General features: G+C 36.5%; 1 protein-coding gene across 1 annotated transcript in view; it reads right to left on the bottom strand.

Moving 5' to 3' along the window:
- Window positions 1-18,993, bottom strand: part of FMN2 (formin 2) — a 396,703-nt gene that overhangs the window by 238,253 nt on the left and 139,457 nt on the right. The window contains 2 exon segments of the mRNA XM_040451785.1: window positions 16,640-16,784; window positions 18,475-18,993. The exon segment at window positions 18,475-18,993 is cut by the window's right edge and continues 9 nt beyond it. Of these exon segments, the coding sequence (XP_040307719.1) occupies window positions 16,640-16,784; window positions 18,475-18,993 (664 nt within the window).

Genomic DNA, 18,993 nt, shown 5'->3' with positions numbered 1-18,993 from the left:
CTATATGGAAACAAATGCAAAGAAATGGAAAGACATTCCATGCTCATGGATTGGATGAAAAAATACTAAAATATCCACACTGCACAAAGCAATTTACAGATTTATTGCAATTCCCATCAAAATACCAACAGCATTTTTCACAGAACTAGATCAATCCTGAAATTTGTATGAAACTACAAAAGACTTCAAATAGCCAAAGTAATTTTTTAAAAAGAAAAACAAAACTGGAAGTATCACAATTCCAGACTTTAAGTTATATTACAAAGCTGTAGAAATCAACACAGTAATGCTGCAAAAACAGACATACAGTTCAATGTAACAGAACAGAAAACCCAGAAATAAACCTGGAGTTTTATGGTTATTAATCTTCGATAGAGTAGGAATGAATATACAAAGAGTAAAAGACAGTCTCTTTAACTAATGGTGTTCAGAAAACTGGACAGCTACATGCAAAAGAATGAAACTTGGGGGTGCCTGGGTGGCTCAGTCGGTTAAGTGGCCGACTTCAGCTCAGGTCACGATCTCACACTCCGTGAGTTCGAGCCCCGCGTCGGGCTCTGTGCTGACAGCTCGGAGCCTGGAGCCTGCTTCGGATTCTGTGTCTCCCTCTCTCTCTGACCCTCCCCTGTTCATGCTCTGTCTGTGTCTGTCTCAAAAATAAATAAACATTAAAAAAAATTGAAAAAAAAAAAAGAATGAAACTTGACCACTTACTTTCACCATACACAAAAATGAAATCAAAATGAATTAAAGACCTAAATGTGAGACCTGAAACTATACAAATCCTGGAAGAGAGCACAAGCAGGAATTTTTCTGATATTGCCTATAGCAACATTTTTCTATATAGGTGTCCTGAGGCAAAGGAAACAAAACCAAAAATAAACTCTCGGGACTACATCAAAATACATCTTTGCATAGCAAAGAAAACCATCAACAAAACTAAAAGGCAACCTACTGAATGGGAGAAGATATTTGCAATGACACCTTTGATAAAGGGTTAGTATCCTAATTATATAAAGAACGTCTACAATTTGACACCCAAAAAACAAATAACCCAATTTTAAAATGGGCAGAAGACACGATCAGACATTTCTCCAGAGAGGACATCCAGATGGCCAACAGACACATGAAAAGGTGTTCAATATTACTTATCATCAGGGAAATGCGAATCAAAATTATAATAGACATCACCTCACACCTGTCAGAGTGGTTAAAATAAAAAACACAAGAAACAACAAGTGTTGCTGAGAATGTGGAGGAAAAGAACTATTTTGCACTGTTGATGGGAATGCAAACTGGTGCAGCCACTGTGGAAAAGAGTGTGGAATTTCCTTAAAAAGTTAAAAATAGAACTATCCTATGATCCAGAAATTGCACTACTGAGTATTTACCAAAAAATACAAGGACACTAATTCAACGGGATGCATGCATCTCTATGTTTATGGTAGCTTTATTTACAATGGCCAAACCATGGAAGCAGCTGAAGCGTCCATCAATAGATGGATGGATAAGGAAGATGTGTGTGTGTGTGTGTGTGTGTGTGTGTGTGTGTGTGTGTGTGTGTATAGTGTATAATATATAGTATATAATATATTACATCATGGAATATTAGCCATGAAAAAGAATGAAATTCTTGCCATTTGCAACAACATGGATAGTAGAGCTAGACAGTGTAACACTAAGCGAAATAAGGCAGAGAAAGACAAATACCATGATTTCACTCATATGTGGAATTTAGAAACAAACCAAACAAACGAAGGAAAAAAAGAGAGGGGGAGACAAACCATGAAACAGATTCTTAACTGTAGAGAACAAGCGATGGTTGCCAGAGGGGAGCAGGGGCTAGATGGGTAAAACAAATGAGGTTTTACCCATTTGCCCTCCTCCAATGAGGAGGGCACTTGTTGTGAAGCATGGAATTGTCAAGTTGCTATGGTGTCCACCTGAAACTAATATAACACTGTATGTGAACTACTCTGGAATTAAAATAAAAATATTAAAAAATATATTATTTTGACTTTCCTTGCCAGTTCAAAGGATGAGGAAAATCTGAAAGCCAATTTTTATGGGGCCCTGTGCCTATGGAGGCCATAAAAGAAAGGTTGATAACTTAAAAGGCATGCAGTTTCCAATGGATCTCAACTCAATTTCTAGCTTCTAGTGCTGCTTGAAGGACACATTGGTTTTATTTTTTGGCACTAGAGAAAAGTGGGAGAAATTCCATCCTAATTATGAAAAGTTTTACTTGTAACAGTAATTGATTGAAGTGCACAAAACCTTGGTAAAAGCGGCCACAAGTAAAAACATTGACATTACATAGAAAAGTATGAAATTTTAAAAAGTTATTTTGTAGTATATTAGAGCTAAGAACTATAAAGAATGACCTGTTTATGGTTTGTGAAAAGGCTTAATGACATTAGAATCCATGTGGAGAAATACACGAAACCACACATAAAGATTGCCATATGGATCAATTAAAGAAAAACCTTGCCTACATTCCTGATTAACATTCATCTCAAAATAATGATTTTTATGACTATAAAGAAAAAATGAGGGAAGAAACTACTTACATGCTCTGCTAAGCCTTAGCTGACTTCAGGTATTTCTCCTTTTTCTTTCTTGCTCTCATTTCAAGTTCTTCTACTCTCATTTTATCTTCCAATTAGTTTTAGGTAGCAAGGTTTATAATAGAGTAGTTTCATGTTTTCTAAAACTTGATATTTTTAAGTCACTTTCCCTACACTAGTTAAAATTTGTCAATTATGAAAGGATAGGCATTTCATTCACTTTTAATCCTGGCACAACTCCATATAAAACAATTCAATAAAAAAACCAAACGTCATTTTTTGCTTTATGGCTAAACATAAATAAACATTACAATGGCACCATAATTAGTAGCAAATTAAGTCCTTCATGTTCTGTGGGGGCATCATTAACTATGTCACCAAGAAATCAATAGTTTTTGGGTTTTCCTCTCTACCTGTGTGTAAAGGGTAAGTAAGAGATGCCGAATCCCAAGTTGGCCTCAAATATCACGTCACTGCATATGAGAGGACGAGAGAGCAAGAGAGAGAGAGAGAGAGAGAGAGAGCAAGCTGAAGAGTGACAGCATGGGCCAATTTTAATTTACCCACATAAATTTAGCTTCCGGGGCGCCTGGGTGGCTGCCTTCAGCTCCGGTCATGATCTCGCGGTTCATGAGTTTGAGCCCGGTGACAGGCTCTGTGCAGTTTGGAGTCTGCAGCCTGCTTTGGATTTTGTGTCCTCCTCTCTCTCTGCCCCTTCCCTGCTCGCTCTCTCTCTCTCTCTCTCTCTCTCTCTCTCTCTCTCAAAAATAAAAAAAAATTAATTTAAAAAATTATTGAAAAAATTTAGCTTCAATAATGCAAATCTCTGCTGCAGCATATGTCTGTTGAAAACGTAAGTTAAAAACACAGAGGTTCTTAAATTTTGCATTTAATCTTCTTTCATACATGAGGACTTGAGGGAAGAAAAATTATTGAAAGTTTTCATGAAACAAGCAATAAACCAGTCTATAGTCAAAGTTAAACTAACAGCAGACATCACCATCAGAAACACTAAAATCTATCCCTGGGGGAGTCTGGTGATTCTGTCCAAGAGCATTCACTGAAGCACAGTAGGTTTCAAAACTGGTTTAATTATATTCCCAGGGCCTATACTCCTGAAGAGAAAATCACAGTCCATATATCTCTAGCCTCTTCATCAAAAGCAAAGAGAAAATCTATACATTTCTCTTCAGATGTTAATCGATTTTTGCCTAGTAAAACTATATTTTCTTAAAGTTAAAAATAGCTTACACTTTTGACAATATATTTTAAGGGGAAAAAGTTTTGCCTTAGAAGTTTTCTGACCTTGATAAAATATTATGTAGCCACAAAATTATAATCTGATATTATTATTATTTAATGGGTAACTAGAGGTACCAGAAAAAATATGTACTCTCTCATGAAAAATAGAATTTACTGGTGAATATACGGAAAATAGAATTTTGCTGGTGAATATATGAATTAGTGGATTAAGACTTGAATTGTTATTGAAATCCAAATGGCTACACCACTTTTATATTCCTGCCAGTAGTGTGTAAGAGCTCCAATTTCTCCACCTCCTCATCACACATTTTATGGTCTTTCTTAGCCGTCCTACTACACATGTAAAGTGGTGTTACACGATGCTTTTTCATTTCCCTATTGCCAATGACATTGAGCAGCCTTTCACACACATATTGGCCAGTGGTATATCTTTGCAGGAAGAATCTATTCACATCCTTTGACAATTTTTTTAATCAGGCTGTTTTGTTGTTGAGTTGGAAGAGTTTGTTATACATACAGATATATGATTTGCTTATCAGATATATGATTTGCAAATATTTTCTAATTTGTGAGTCTTTTTTATTTTCTTGATAGTATTGTTTGCAGCACGAATATTGTTCATCTTCATGTTGTATAATTTATCTATTTTTTTCTTTTGTCACATGTACTTTAGAAGTCATAAGGACTCCTATGTTTTCTTCTGAATTTTATAGTTTAGGTCTTACATTCAAGCCTATGATACATTTTGAGTTAATTTTTGCTCATGGTATCAGGTGAAGGTTCAACTTTATTTTTTTTTTTTCATGTGAATATCTGGTTCTCTGAGCACCATTTGTTGAAAATACTTCCTTTGCCCTTGAAATGTTTTGGCACCACACTGTCAAAAATCAAACCCGAAATGCTAGGATTTATTTTTGGACTCTTAACTTCTATTCCACTGACCAACATGTCTATCCATCTGAGAGTACCACACCACCTTAATTAATATCTTTGTAATAACTTTGAAATCAGGAACTGTGAGTCCTCCAACTTTATTTTTTTAGATTATTTTGATTATCTTGGGCCCCTGGTGTTTGCAAATAAATTTTCAAGATCAGCCTGCCAATTTCCGGAAAACAAAAAAAACAAAAAATTGTTAGACATTGTGTTGAATCTACAGGTGACTACTGAGTCCTCCGATCTGTGAACATGGCATGCTGTTACATTTATTAAGATCTTCTTTACTTCCCTTCCACAATGTTTTCTAGCTTTCAGTGTAGAAGTCTTGCACTCCTTTCGTTAAATTTATACTAAGTATTTTACTTTTTTGATGCTGTTGTAAAGGGGATTGTTTTCCTAATTACATTTTCACAATGTGAATTGCTAGTGCCTAGAAACAGAATTGGTTTTTCTCTAATGATTTTGTATCTTGTGCAGTCTCAATGAATTCCTGTTAGTTCTAATCATTTTTTAGTGGATTCCTTTTGGATATTTTATATTAGAGATGTTATCTGTAAAGAGAATTTTACTTCTTTCATTCCAATCTGAACGCCATTTGTTTCTTTTTCTTACCTAATTACCTAAACTAGAACCTTCAGGATATTGTGAAGCAGAAGTGGGGAGAAGGGACATCCTTGGTCTTTCTTCTTGGTCAATCAAGTAAAGGCGTTTCAGTTCTCTTAACCTCACAGAACCAGCTTCTGCTTTGTTGATTTTCTCTATTGTTTTCATATTCTTTTAATCAATATTTCCACCCTAGTGTTTATTACTCCCTTCTTTCTCAGTTTCTTAAGGTGAAAGTTGAGATGATTGGTTTTAGGTTTTTTCAAGGTAGGTATTTACAGCCATAAATTTCTCTGAGCACTGCTCTAGTTGCAAACAATAAGTTTTAGTATGCTATGATTTCACTAATAGTCATTTCAAAGTATTTTCTAATTTTTCTTGTGTTTCCTTATTTGAAACACTTATTATTTGGGAACATGTTGTTTAACCTAGACATACATGCAAATTTCCTCAAATTTCTTTGTTACTTATTGCTAATTTAATTCCACTGCGGCCAGAAAAATACTTTTTCAATAGTTTAAAATTTGTTAAGGCTTCAATCTCAAATTTATGAAGGCTTGTTTTGTGGACTTTGCGTATGGTCCATCCCAGAGAATGTTCTATACATACTTTGAGAAATATGTGTTTTCTGCTGCTATTGAGTTTATGTTCCACAGATGTCAAGTCTAGTTTGTTTATGTGGTTGTTGAAGTCTTTTCCATCCTTGCTGATCTTCTGCTTACCTTCTATCCATCATTAAAAGTGGGCTATTAAAATCTCCAAATGATATTTATTTCTTCCTTTAATTGTCAGTTTTTCTTCATGTATTTTGGGATATTACTATTATGTGCATGTATGTTTATAATTATTGTACCTTCCTGATAGATTAAGCTTTTATTAGAAGGAATGTCCTTCTTTATCTCAAGTAATTTTTTAAGCCTATTTTATCTGATATCAGTATGGCTACTCCAGCTTTTTTATGGTTGTTTAAGGTTGTTCTATCTTTTTTGCTTTCGACTTATTTATATCTTTGAATCTAAAGTGTTCCTCTAGTAACACAATACATACTTGGATTATTTTTAGGCAATCTGACATCTGCCTTTTTAATGGATTGTTTAATTCATTCACATTTAATGTTATTATCAATATGATTGAATTTACATCTGCCATTTTTCATTTTTTAAATATATGTCTGTCCTTTTTGTTCCTCTATTCTTTCTTTATTACCTGGAGTAATTGGATATCTAACTTCTTTTGTGAATTTATTTGATATTTCAGTTTTCTTAGTCGTTGCTCTAGGGCTTACAATATATCCTTAATTTATCAGAATCTACTTTAGATGTATACTGACCTAATTCCAAAACATAGAAACTTTACTTCTCTTATAGCTCCATTCACTTCTCACCCTTTTACACTATCACTGTTATATATACTGTGTGCACATGTGTTTTATACATGATACAAATTGTTATAAATTACTAGTATATATAATCTTATACCTTTAAAGAAGTTGACAGGAGAGAAGTATATATTCATACTCGTTATGAATTAACCTTCCTATTTAGCCTTCATCGTTCATTTCTTTCTGTAACTTTGACTTCACCTAGTATCATTTCCTTACTCCAATACAACTTTGTTTCTATTCATCTGCTGTTATTAATGAAATTTCCTTGTGTGTGAGGAGTTGTTTTTCTCTTACTGCTTTCAAGATTTTTCTCTTTATCTTTGGCTCTCAATGTTTTGAATAAGATGTGTCAGGGTGTAGATCACCTGGTGTTTACTACTTGACATTCACTGAACTTGGATGTGTTTATTAACGCTTTTCATCAAATTTCTGGACACATCTTCAAATATTTTTCTTTTTTTTTTTTCAACGTTTATTTATTTTTGGGACAGAGAGAGACAGAGCATGAACGGGGGAGGGGCAGAGAGAGAGGGAAACACAGAATCGGAAACAGGCTCCAGACTCTGAGCCATCAGCCCAGAGCCTGACGCGGGGCTCGAACTTCCGGACCGCGAGATCGTGACCTGGCAGAAGTCGGACACTTAACCGACTGCGCCACCCAGGCGCCCCTTGAAATATTTTTCTATGCCTTTCTCTTTCTCTTCTCCTTTTGGTACATTTCATTGATGTTGGTCACTTAAAGGTGTTCCACATTATTCTGAGGTTCTGTCTTTTTTTTCCCCATTTGTTTTTTTCTCTGTTCTTCAGGCTACATAGTCTCTATTGATTTACCTTAAAGGTTGCTGGTTGTTTTGTTTTGTTTTTCTGCTACCACAAATCACTGGTTAAACTACACAGTGGTTTTTTTTTCCATTTTGATTATTATACTTTTCAACTTCAATTTTTTTTAATAATGTCTCTCTATTGTCATTCTCAAATTGATGAAACATTGTCATCATACCTTCCTTTACTTCTTAGAAACAGTTTCCCTTAGTTCTTTGAAGATATTTAGCATGAATGATCTGAAGTTTATGTATGTTTAAAAATTTTTTTTTAAATAAAAGGGGCACCTGGGTGGTTGTCAGTTGGGCGTCTGACTTCAGCTCAGGTCATGGTCTCATGGTTCATGAGTTCAAGCCCCATGTAAGGCTCTGTGCTGACACCTCAGAGCCTTGAGCCTGCTTCAGATTCTGTGTCTCCCTCTCTCTGCCTCTCCCCTGCTCGTGCTCTGTCTCTCTCAAAAATAACATAAACATTAAAGAAACTGAAGTCTATGAATGTTAAATGTGCTATCTGGGCCTCTGAATAATGTTTCTACTGCCTGTTTGTTTTCCTGCATATAGGTGATACTTTGTGACATCTTTGTGGTTCTCATACAGTTGTTGAAAACTGGACATTTCAGATAATATACTGTAGCAACTCAGGATATTGATTTCCCATTCCCTGCCCCAGGATTCGTTTTTATTGTTGGCTTGTTTATTTTTTGCTTATTTGTTTATTTTGGCCTGACTAGTTCCATGAATTATATCTGCAACAGTGTGCAATCTGATGTTCTTGCACACATTCTTCCCCCATTATTTTATATTTTACCCTGATTTACCTAGGAGTCATCCCTGGGTGGGTTGAGCCATTGCCGAAGATGACACTGAAGTCCTCTAACCACTTAGAGTTTTACCTTTAACCATTGTGTGGGGGAGTGGGGTGCATGCCCTGGAGGCTACTATACAGTTCAGAGTTTATGCAACTTTTCTCACATTCAGCCACGAAGGAGGTAGTAACTTGGATTTTCTCTAACTGCTTCTGAGAGGGTGTGGCCTTGGGCATGCACACACCTCCCAGACTTTCAGGAATGACTGATTTTGTTGACACTGTATGAGGTTTAGAGAATGCTTCCATGATATCCCATATCTTGCTTGACTCCTCCTGAGCAGATACAGCCTGGCACAGGTGCACAGCCTTCCTGACTCAGAGTTAACTTTGATTCCTAGAGGGCCCTTCTGGGCTTCCTCTTTCCTTTGCTCTCCATAGTTGCCTGGGCTAGAGCTTCTGCAACAGGGGACTGGACAAATTAGGAATGCCAGAATCCTGGCTCTCCTAAAGTAAAACCATAACCTAAGGGAGAGAGACCTTGGTCTTCTCAGCTTTATATGCCTTGGGTAAGATTCCATAACATAGAGTTAGGGTGGCTGGTGATGGAGTGGGTCATGGCTCAAAAGCCACAGACTCTCACTATTCTTGTTGAGTCTTGGTACATTTTCTTGAATGATTGTTTCTCTAGTTCCTTTGTACCCTTAGACCAACTGCCAGAGACTTTAAATGAATATTTTTGTTGTAGTTTTCACAGTTAATTGCTGTTTTGCCGGAAAGAGGACTCACCAAACTCCCTGTTCTGTTGATCTAGGAGGCCCACCTCCAATAAAATTTGCAAAGTAATACTTCAGATAATTTCTAGTTATAATTCAGTACTTCTAAAATTTCATATACTGGGGCGCCTGGGTGGCGCAGTCGGTTAAGCGTCCGACTTCAGCCAGGTCACGATCTCATGGTCCGTGAGTTCGAGCCCCGCGTCGGGCTCTGGGCTGATGGCTCGGAGCCTGGAGCCTGTTTCCGATTCTGTGTCTCCCTCTCTCTCTGCCCCTCCCCCATTCATGCTCTGTCTCTCTCTGTCCCAAAAATAAATAAACGTTGAAAAAAAAGAAAAATTTAAAAAAATTAAAAAAAAAATAAAATTTCATATACTAACATAACAAAATAAAAGCAGAAGTGTTAGAAATCTTCCTTATAAACATGATTTTGAAAAAGAAACAAATTTATATTCCAGATGAAACAACAAAAAAGTTTTGAATACAAAATAGAGATATGAATAAGAACTTTATTTTTTCCTTTAAGTCTGATACTTGTGTCCTCAGATGATCATAAACATTTTTCAGCTCAGATCACACTAAAAGTACAGTGTGAACAGACTTGTGTCACCTGCAACACTTCCCACAGACAAAAGGTAGGAGCCATTGTAATTGTAACTGTGTAAGTCAAATCAGGTGCATGGACAGTTGCTGTCCATGGTAAAGAGACATACAGTCCACGATGTAGCACCAAAACAGCAAAAATCAACGTCAGGTCTAATTTGTGAAATTCCATTGTCACTCTTATGTCTAAGACAAGCCTAAAGACTTTTACCAGGAGGATGGGAAGGAAACATACTGAGCTAAGGGAAACAAGTATCAATAACCTGCATCCACATTCCTGAAACTGTCAGACAGGAGTTCCCACACATAGAAGAGTGCCAAAACACCTCACTGATGGCTTTAAATAGGTTCAAGGAAATCTTTGTTTGCGGTGTGATTTTCAAAAATCATCCCTTAATTCTCTCTACATATCTAAACAAAATAAATTCAAGGGCCACTTCAAGTCTCATCTCTTCCACACAGCCTCATACTAAATCCAGCCAGCATGCTCTGTTCAGCCCTCCTGATCACCGACAGTACTTACTATTTTAGAGTATACGGTATGAAACTTGAAGAGTGATTCAAATTTAGTCACGTGAATTACTTAATACTGTCCCTCAGGGAGACAGTAATAAATGAGCCCACCAGAGAAACTCCCTGGCCTGGGAGCCTCTCTTCTTTACTGTATTCCCTGCTGAAACGGATAAACCCTGCTCTCCTCAGGCCAAGAAAGTGGTGCAGCACTGAAAGTAACTGGTGTTTCCTCTCTTTAAATTTTCCCTGGCTGTCTGCAATGTTGTTCCACTCTATATTAGCAGTACTGAGAAATGCTCCCCCATCACCTGCTCCAAATTATAGAATTTAGACTCTGTAAATGACCAAAAAGCTTTCCTTACTTTTGCAAGGATGACTTTTCAGTTTTCATAGATAATCACAATAAGGTAATGAATTGCAAATGAATTTTCCAAACAACTGTTTCTTCAATGCCTATGGATTTTCATAAACAGGACATCTCAGCCATTAAATATCAATACCCCTTTCTTCTACATCTAGTGCAAAGAAACTTATTATCATCATAGTATATCAAAATAAAGTCCAAAAGAATTAACTTACAGTATGATGATTAGATTTTGTACAAGTTCAATTTGTTATTAATCAAACATAATTTTCCTAATACATAATCTAGCAAGGTTGGGACCATTAGCCTAATTATATTTCCTTTTTAGTATGCCACTGGTTGTTTTGTGTTTTGTTTTGTTTTGTTTTGTTTTGTGTGTGTGCGTGCGTGCGTGCGTGTGTGTGTGTCTGCCATTTACTTAGAACTATAAAAACAATTTTTTGGCTGAAAGAAAATTTAAAAATAGAGGTTATTATTTTTGCATTCTTTGAATTGATTGGGTATGCTCTACAAATAGTTATGGGAATAACATCTTCAAAAAATAATAAATCTTTCAACATCTAAAACAAATCCAGATTCCACAAAACCTATGTTTGTCTAATTATAGCTCTGTATTTTGATGTGGTTTTCTATGTAAATACATTTTAAGGCTTGCAATAGGAATGTATTCTATTAAAAACAGATGTTATGTTAAAAGTAACAAAGTACCAAATGTTTACTATGTATCCCCAAAACAAATCTAAATTGTTTTATTGTAAGATATTTTGTGTTTCAGACATTATTTTAGGTCTTCAGTCTAGATGACCAATATAACTGTCCAATCAACCAAAACACACCCCTTGACAGCTATAATAGGAAAAATTCACACCAATACAAAAAACTAAATTTCTACTACTCAGATTATCACTGAGCCTACACTGAAATATCCAATGATAACGATAAAACATTTGCAATAAACAGAGATTATTTACATTATTTGGAATTATTAGAGATTCAGGAGTAAAATACATACCCCCTTTTCCCTTTTCATGTGGATCACTATTACTACAGCAGACAATATCTGAAGTATAGCATACACTTTTCCTCAATGCCTCAACATGGTAGAAAGAAGCCTTATAACAGCCATTACTGTTTCATGTAAGAATGCTTAGCAGCATTACATCATACACTCCCATATAAGAACATCTGAATAATGAATGCTTCTTTTCCCATTGTTATTATGGGTTTTTATAACACACATACATAAAGCCTTAAAAGAGGGTAGGTCAGCAAACACAATGGAAAGATTGAACAGAATACCAAATGTCTAACTCTTTACCATTTATATCTGTAATTAAATGGGAATTCTAACAAATCCTGTTACTACCTCCCCTTATAATAAGTAGCAGATTTAACTATTTTTCTAATCGTACTTCCAGAGGCTAAAGCCCAACAAATATTTAACTATCATGACTTGTTTTTCTCTCCCATTCTCTGAGCAGAGCATTTTAATCTGATAAATAGAAGAAACCCAGAAAGACATTTGTTTGTGTTGCATTGAATGATTAAACAAATGTCAGCTATGTATTTAAAAAATAACACAGATTCTTCTTATTCACTCTTGTTAACTTCTGTGTTTAAATTTCCATTATGGATAGCATGTTCCTTTACGGATTTTTTAAGTATGATTAGACCTCATTGACTTAAGGCATATTTTACAGAGATGGTTCCTTTTTGTGTCATGGAGTGAATCAGAAGTATCATCACTTGACATTTGGTGACATTTAACCACTGTGGCTATAGACTTCCAACCAGTACTTAAATGCTGCACAAGCAAATGCCCTCATTTTTACTGTTTACAGAAGCTTATATGTCTAAAGTTTTCGTCTCTCAGATAAACTTTTATTTAATTGGGCAAATGTCATGTTCAGTGGCATTGTAGTTTATGTACTTGTCAAAATCTGTTAGCATATGTAAAAGGCTTTAAAAGTATCTTCACATACAATTTCATAAATGCAACTAGTCATTTAATAGTGAGCATATAGAAAAATCAATACACATTCAAATTACTATTTTCTAAAATATCTATTCTGGTTTCCATATAAAAGTATACTGAAACTTACAAAAAATACTTCACGCCCATACTTATTACCAAGTGATTAAGCTCTCAGGCTCTGGAGTCAGACTAATGGAGCTTGAACCTGAGCTCTGCCCCTTACTAGCCTGGAAACATTATTTAGGCCCTCTATACCTCAGTTTTCTGTACCATATACTGGTGATAATGAGGTCTACCTCATAGAACAAGGAGGATTAAATGAATTAATATAAGGAGAATGCTAAAAACAATGACTGGCACATGATAAATAAAGCACAGTGTGCCTTGTGGCTTCCAGAATTCTTGCTGTTGTCCTAACTACCACTATGATTATTACTACTGTTGTTGCTCCAATTGTTACCACGTTTACCAAGTGTATTTGTTTATGACCTTGTTTGACACAGGATTAACTAGAAACCTCTTTTTTGAAGCAGCTCTTACTATCAATTCTCACTTTTCTGCTCCTAAACTCAGGATAAACTTAATCTTCAGTGGAACATAGAAGATCCTGAGGTGTCTTAAGATCATTATCAACATTAAAATTCCTTGGATTACCCCAGCAATACACAGGAGATTGGGCTAAATGTTTGCTAGTTCTGGAGCATTCCTTAAAAAATGGGCAAGTGTGTATGCGTATCAGCATTTAAACACAAGCCTCATAAAAATTTGTTTCTACTTTCCTCCTGATACCGTAGGAAACAGGGTTATTGCTGTTCTGTTGGCAGACTGAGATTTAATTGTGATGTATACGTGTCACACTCACTGAAGAAGAATGTCAGATCATAGTCTGATAAGCTCACATATACCTTCTCAGCTAATCTTATGTTTTAAATACTTCAAAATAAAGAATAAAGAAGTCACCACAGAAATAAATAAATATATATATATATATATATATATATAAATATATAAATATTCCAAAAAAAAAAAAAGAAATGTTTTGTTTTAGGTTCCTGGGAGGAAAAAGGTTTTAGAAATGCAAGATATTCATCATTACTACTAGACTAGGTGTCCAGAAAGTAGCCCTCTTTCTCCTCATGCCAAACAGCAACGAGCCCAGCTAAGGGATCTTCTACTCTCACGCTGAAAATGTCTCTCTGAAAGAGTAAAAACAGCACAGGCACTTCATTAAATACCAGTGCATTTGACCGCAGTCTTGCTTTCAAGAAGAAGACAGATCACAGAAAAATTATTTGGCTATTTTTAAATATTTAAAGAAAAACAGAACTTCTAGCTTCCATTGTATATAAGAAGAATTGCTTGAAATACCTCCATAAACATATGCCAGAGCATTAAAGGCTATTCATTACACTGGACATGAATCATGAGGTACCAAAATGTCTGCACATACAATCAGTATACATTTCCCATACAAAGGGGAACTATTTGCATACATCCTGAAAATATATTTCCTTAAACAAAATTTTAATTGTCTCAAGGAGATGAAATGAATCTATTTTTCTTCCAAATACAACAAAGTAAAATAAAACTAGGTTTCTTCAGAAATATATCACATTGAGGATTTTTCTCTCTCCAACATACATAGGGAGGGGAAGGGAAGGGAAAGGGAGGGAGAGGGAGAGGGAGAGGGAGAGGGAGAGGGAGAGGGAGAGGGAGAGGGAAAAAACAAAAACCTTATCCCTTCAAAAACAGACCTGAAGTGCAGAGCTCAATACCAAGACCTAGACCAAGGAGATGCTGAACAAGGTTATCAGGAGTCATAATGGAGACTTTTCCATTAACCCTGTTTGGAGTTAAAGTCAACAGTAGCATCACAGTCAATAAGTGCAAATTATGACATTGGCAAAGTCTCTTACCCATAGTTTATGAAATGTCTTAATGACAGAGTAAGGTGATCATGCTGAGATGATGTTCAATGCAGATGAACTGGTGTTGTGCACAGTGCATCTCAGGCAAACTAGTTGAATTTGTGAATTTTTGATGATTTACACATAAATCTTATTTCAGTTAGCCAAAAACTGAAGATTATGTCAAATAAGTATGAAATCCTAAAGTCTCTGGTAATGTATGAAGTATCTTCCTTATCTATGTTCATTCAGTGGAAAAAAAGTGGTGATGAAAGATAGAGAAGACATTGTTTGCCTTTCTGAGTATACCTTCCCTAGACAAGAAACATCCCATGTCACATCTGCCCACCATCAAATGACAATCCTGGCTGCCTCACTGTCCTTGATACATATGTGTACGTGTGTGTGTGTGTGTGTGTGTGTGTGTGTGTATACATACATATATACATATATATGTATGTATATATACATACATATGTGTGTATATATATATACACACATATGTATGTATATATATATACACACACACATACACACACACACACATACACAGACACTCTCTACCCATATTCCTTGCCCAGTCTTCCCATCTCTGACACAGTCCATAAGAATCCACAGAAGAGGTATGATTCAGCCTACGTGTGCTATATGCAAATGTACTGTGAAAAGAGTTTTTCTTAACATTTACCTCTGTCAGAGAAAATGTGGTTTTCCATTTGCTTTTATTCCCCTTAGTACTGTCACCTTGGCCATACTGATTACTATAAGATGAATGATTTTCTGTTTTTTAATCATTATTAGGCATAGTCTCTGATTATGAAGTCCTCCTCCCATGGTCAGCTGGTTTACTTTTAAACAAATATTTATTCAGTGCCTACAATATGCCAGCTATTGTCCAATTTACCACAGTCCTTGACCTAAGGTCACCAGAGGCCATTTGTACTGCAATAAATGATTCTGAAAACCTCAGCTGCATAATGTTTAGGTACGCATCATTTTCAGAATAATAGAAAAGCCTGCAGTGAGCCTGCTTATCACTCAGCTAGAGGTCCCAGGGGTCAAGCTGTGCCATTCAAATCTATCCTCCCCTGGCTGGATTTGGCAGTATCCATATGGTGGGAGTTATTTGATCTGAAATAAATATCAATGGATCATACTTTTAGCTACAACTCTGGGTCACACTTTTAGCTACGACTTACAGGTCAGGGGCAAAAATTCAAGGAATCACCCCATTGGTTGCTACTTATCTGGGGAGAATGGTCCAGGAGAACACTGGGGGCTTGGGGTCTCACCTCTCTCTCACTGCCTCCCAGGACTGAGCTGCTCACCATTCTCTTGCATCCATGCATTCAACCCCCCAACCAGAAAAGTTAAGAAATGTAGCCATTTCCCCATTTTAGGGTGAAAGATGGACAGCTAGCAATACCTTCTATATGGGGCTTGTTACTGTGGAATTTTACTATGATTTCCTGAATGACAAGAAATTTCATGATCAAGTCCACTGGGTGGACCAGTTGGGAAATATTTCTTTGAAATGTTTTTCTCCAAATGTACTATTCTTTCTTTGTCCAATCCAGGTATCACAGTATAGAGCAAAGGCTCTAACAAAGAATGGAGATGCTGGTACTATATGTAAGGCATCCTTCCATATGTCAAGTACAGTGTGATTGTTTAACTCGATTCTAAAGAGTGTCAATTCCACAAAATACCAAATGCATTATATAGATTACTAAGGACTAGACTTCTTGCTTACTTGTTTTTCTTTGCCCACTTTTACTTTTGTTTCCATCCATACTAGTGCTCAGATGAATTGCAATCAATTAACAACTTATTTCTAGACAACTAATTCTGGAAATAATCAATAGCTGAAATTTCGGAAGTATGTATCACAAGGCTAAAATTAAAATAGTCAGGACATTGTCACTTGGTGGAAACAATTATTTGCTGTTCTGTTTGGCATAATTTTACTTAATTACATGTTCTAAAATTCTAACTTCTATCTGGTTAAGGACTATGGAGGTTATACAGCCCAGAAAACCGTTTCATTTTTTTTTTTTTTTGAAATTTCATACTTCTGCCCAAAATACTGCCCAATCTCAGAAAACACACAAATACTCACTTGTTTAGCCTTGGTCTTTGTGATAGTGTCAGAAATAGGTTTCTTCCTCTCCTTCATGGCAGTTTTAGAAAATAATTCCTCAAATTCATGACAATCTATGGATGGCTCTTCAATTTTTTCCCAAATAAGTGAAGCACTGGAGTCTCTAAAGTTAAGCAAAAGACCAGTGAAACGGTCATCAAACCAAACTACAAGATACTGTCGTGAGCATAAACAAAAATGAAGAGAAGGAAAGAAGGGCAGAAGAGAAAAAAACATGAGAGGAAGTCAGGAAGGAAGGAAGGAAGGAAGGAAGGAAGGAAGGAAGTCAGGAAGGAAGGAAGGAAGGAAGGAAGGAAGGAAGGAAGGAAGTCTGGAAGGAAGGGAAGAGGAGATGGAAACAAGGGCAAGAGGAAGGTGATAAGAAAGAATACTTTTTCTTTAAGACTAACATTTGTTTTATCAACGTGATAAGAAAGTTAAAATGCCATCAATGTAGAATGAAACCTTTGCCTAGAAAAAAATACTTTCCAGGAATTCTTAGTTATCAAATCACTGTATAAAAACACAGAAGCAAAACTCCTCTCAGTATAAGCTATGAAGGCAAGAAATGTTTGCTATCTCACAATTCAAACCTGACTCATCAGCTTTGTGAACTATGCACGGGTTAAAAAAGAAATTATTTTATGATCCAAGGTGGTACCCTCCATCTCCCGCCCACTTCCATCACCCACTGTTATCTGACTTTAGTGACTGTAGATTCATGTCATACCACCTAAAAAGGGTAGATCTATTTTTTGAAACAAAGGAACAACACAACAAAATAACTTCTTATAATGTATCTGGATAAAATGAGTTTGGGTCACAGTTTGACATGATGCCTCAGCATATATAAGTAACATGGAAATTACAGAAAGAATGAGCTGCAAATTTAGAAGTAGTCAAACTATGTAGATTCTTCTCCCCTAATGTGATTCAGTGATGAGAAAATTGTATAACAAATGAGAACGAGGCCTGGAAAGATCCTATTCTAAATGCATGCCACATCATACAAAAATCAAAAAAAAAATTCAAGGGATCATGGAAAGTTAGAAAAAAAGGAAGGCCAGTAAAGTTTAAAGAGTATGGTTTGTCCCCCGCGAGCACATTCCTCACCCATGTGTCATAGCACTGTCCCAGGGATCAAGGGACGTCAACTATAGACTATGCATGGATAAGTAATATGCCAACAGCATACATGGTGGGAAGTATTCTTTTATAAATATCATTCCCAAGTATGACTTTATGACCACATTGTGTCACAAACTCTCTATATAAATGCCAGGAAATTCTCAAAACTAAATTATTTCACACATGGGTGTGGATATGTGTATTTTTGCATAGCACATCTTTGAAGAGAAAGACTACTGCAAACAAAAGGGAACAGTAACACAAGACTGTGCCTTCAAAAGAATGCAAAAAATATCCTCAAGAGTCAGTATGTCTTTTAAGGATTTGATTTATATTTATAAGCTATTTGCTAGAGTGAGGTTCTGGAACGAGGCAATAGACATGTATGCTAAGAAAAATATATCTTTCCATCTTTATAAGATTGATCAATAACTATACAGATAGCCATCTGTACATCTTATACATTGATACACATATATCATTTGTTTTATACCTTTGATACTTTTGAGAAAAGTCTAAAATTTGAAATAACAGATTGCTTCAGTAAATATTAACATAAAAACCTACAGATAAGTTTCAGAGCAGTACTTAAAAATACACTAAATTGTAATTTCCCCAAGAGTTTTAAAGGTAAATGCTCCCTCCTGTTGCCAAACTGTGCAAAGATGAGTTCCAATTCATGTTACCTTTTACTGTGCAGTTGAATTCTCGTCCAATACAGAGGCTTCATGGGCCGACAAGGCTCTACTGGCTGTTTCCTACTCCCTCTGTCTTGGTTCAGCCCTAATCCAAACAAGCCAGCTGGCAATGGAGGAGGAAGAAAACCACACACTTGTGGTGCTGATAAAGTGCTACTTCCAACTTGAGGGGGGAGTGGAGGGCCTGATCCAGGAAGCAGAGGGGGTGGGGGAATGCCTGTTCCAGAAGTTGGCAGGGTAGCTGGGACAGGTGGAATCCCCATACCTGGCAAAGGAGGAGGTGGAGGAACCCCAACTCCAGGCAGAGGAGGGGGAGGAGGTATTCCCACTCCGGGAAGAGGGGGAGGAGGGGGTATTCCCACACCGGGAAGAGGGGGGGGAGGGGGTATTCCCACACCTGGCAGAGGAGGGGGAGGAGGTATTCCCACTCCGGGAAGAGGAGGGGGAGGAGGTATTCCCACACCTGGCAGAGGAGGGGGAGGAGGTATTCCCTCACCTGGCAGAGGA

Source organism: Herpailurus yagouaroundi, unplaced genomic scaffold (assembly GCF_014898765.1).
Source record: "Herpailurus yagouaroundi ecotype Mexico unplaced genomic scaffold, PumYag 205, whole genome shotgun sequence".
Lineage (NCBI taxonomy): Eukaryota > Metazoa > Chordata > Mammalia > Carnivora > Felidae > Herpailurus > Herpailurus yagouaroundi.
The sequence above is the reverse complement of the archived record's forward strand: the minus strand, read 5'-3'. Positions and strand labels throughout refer to the sequence as shown.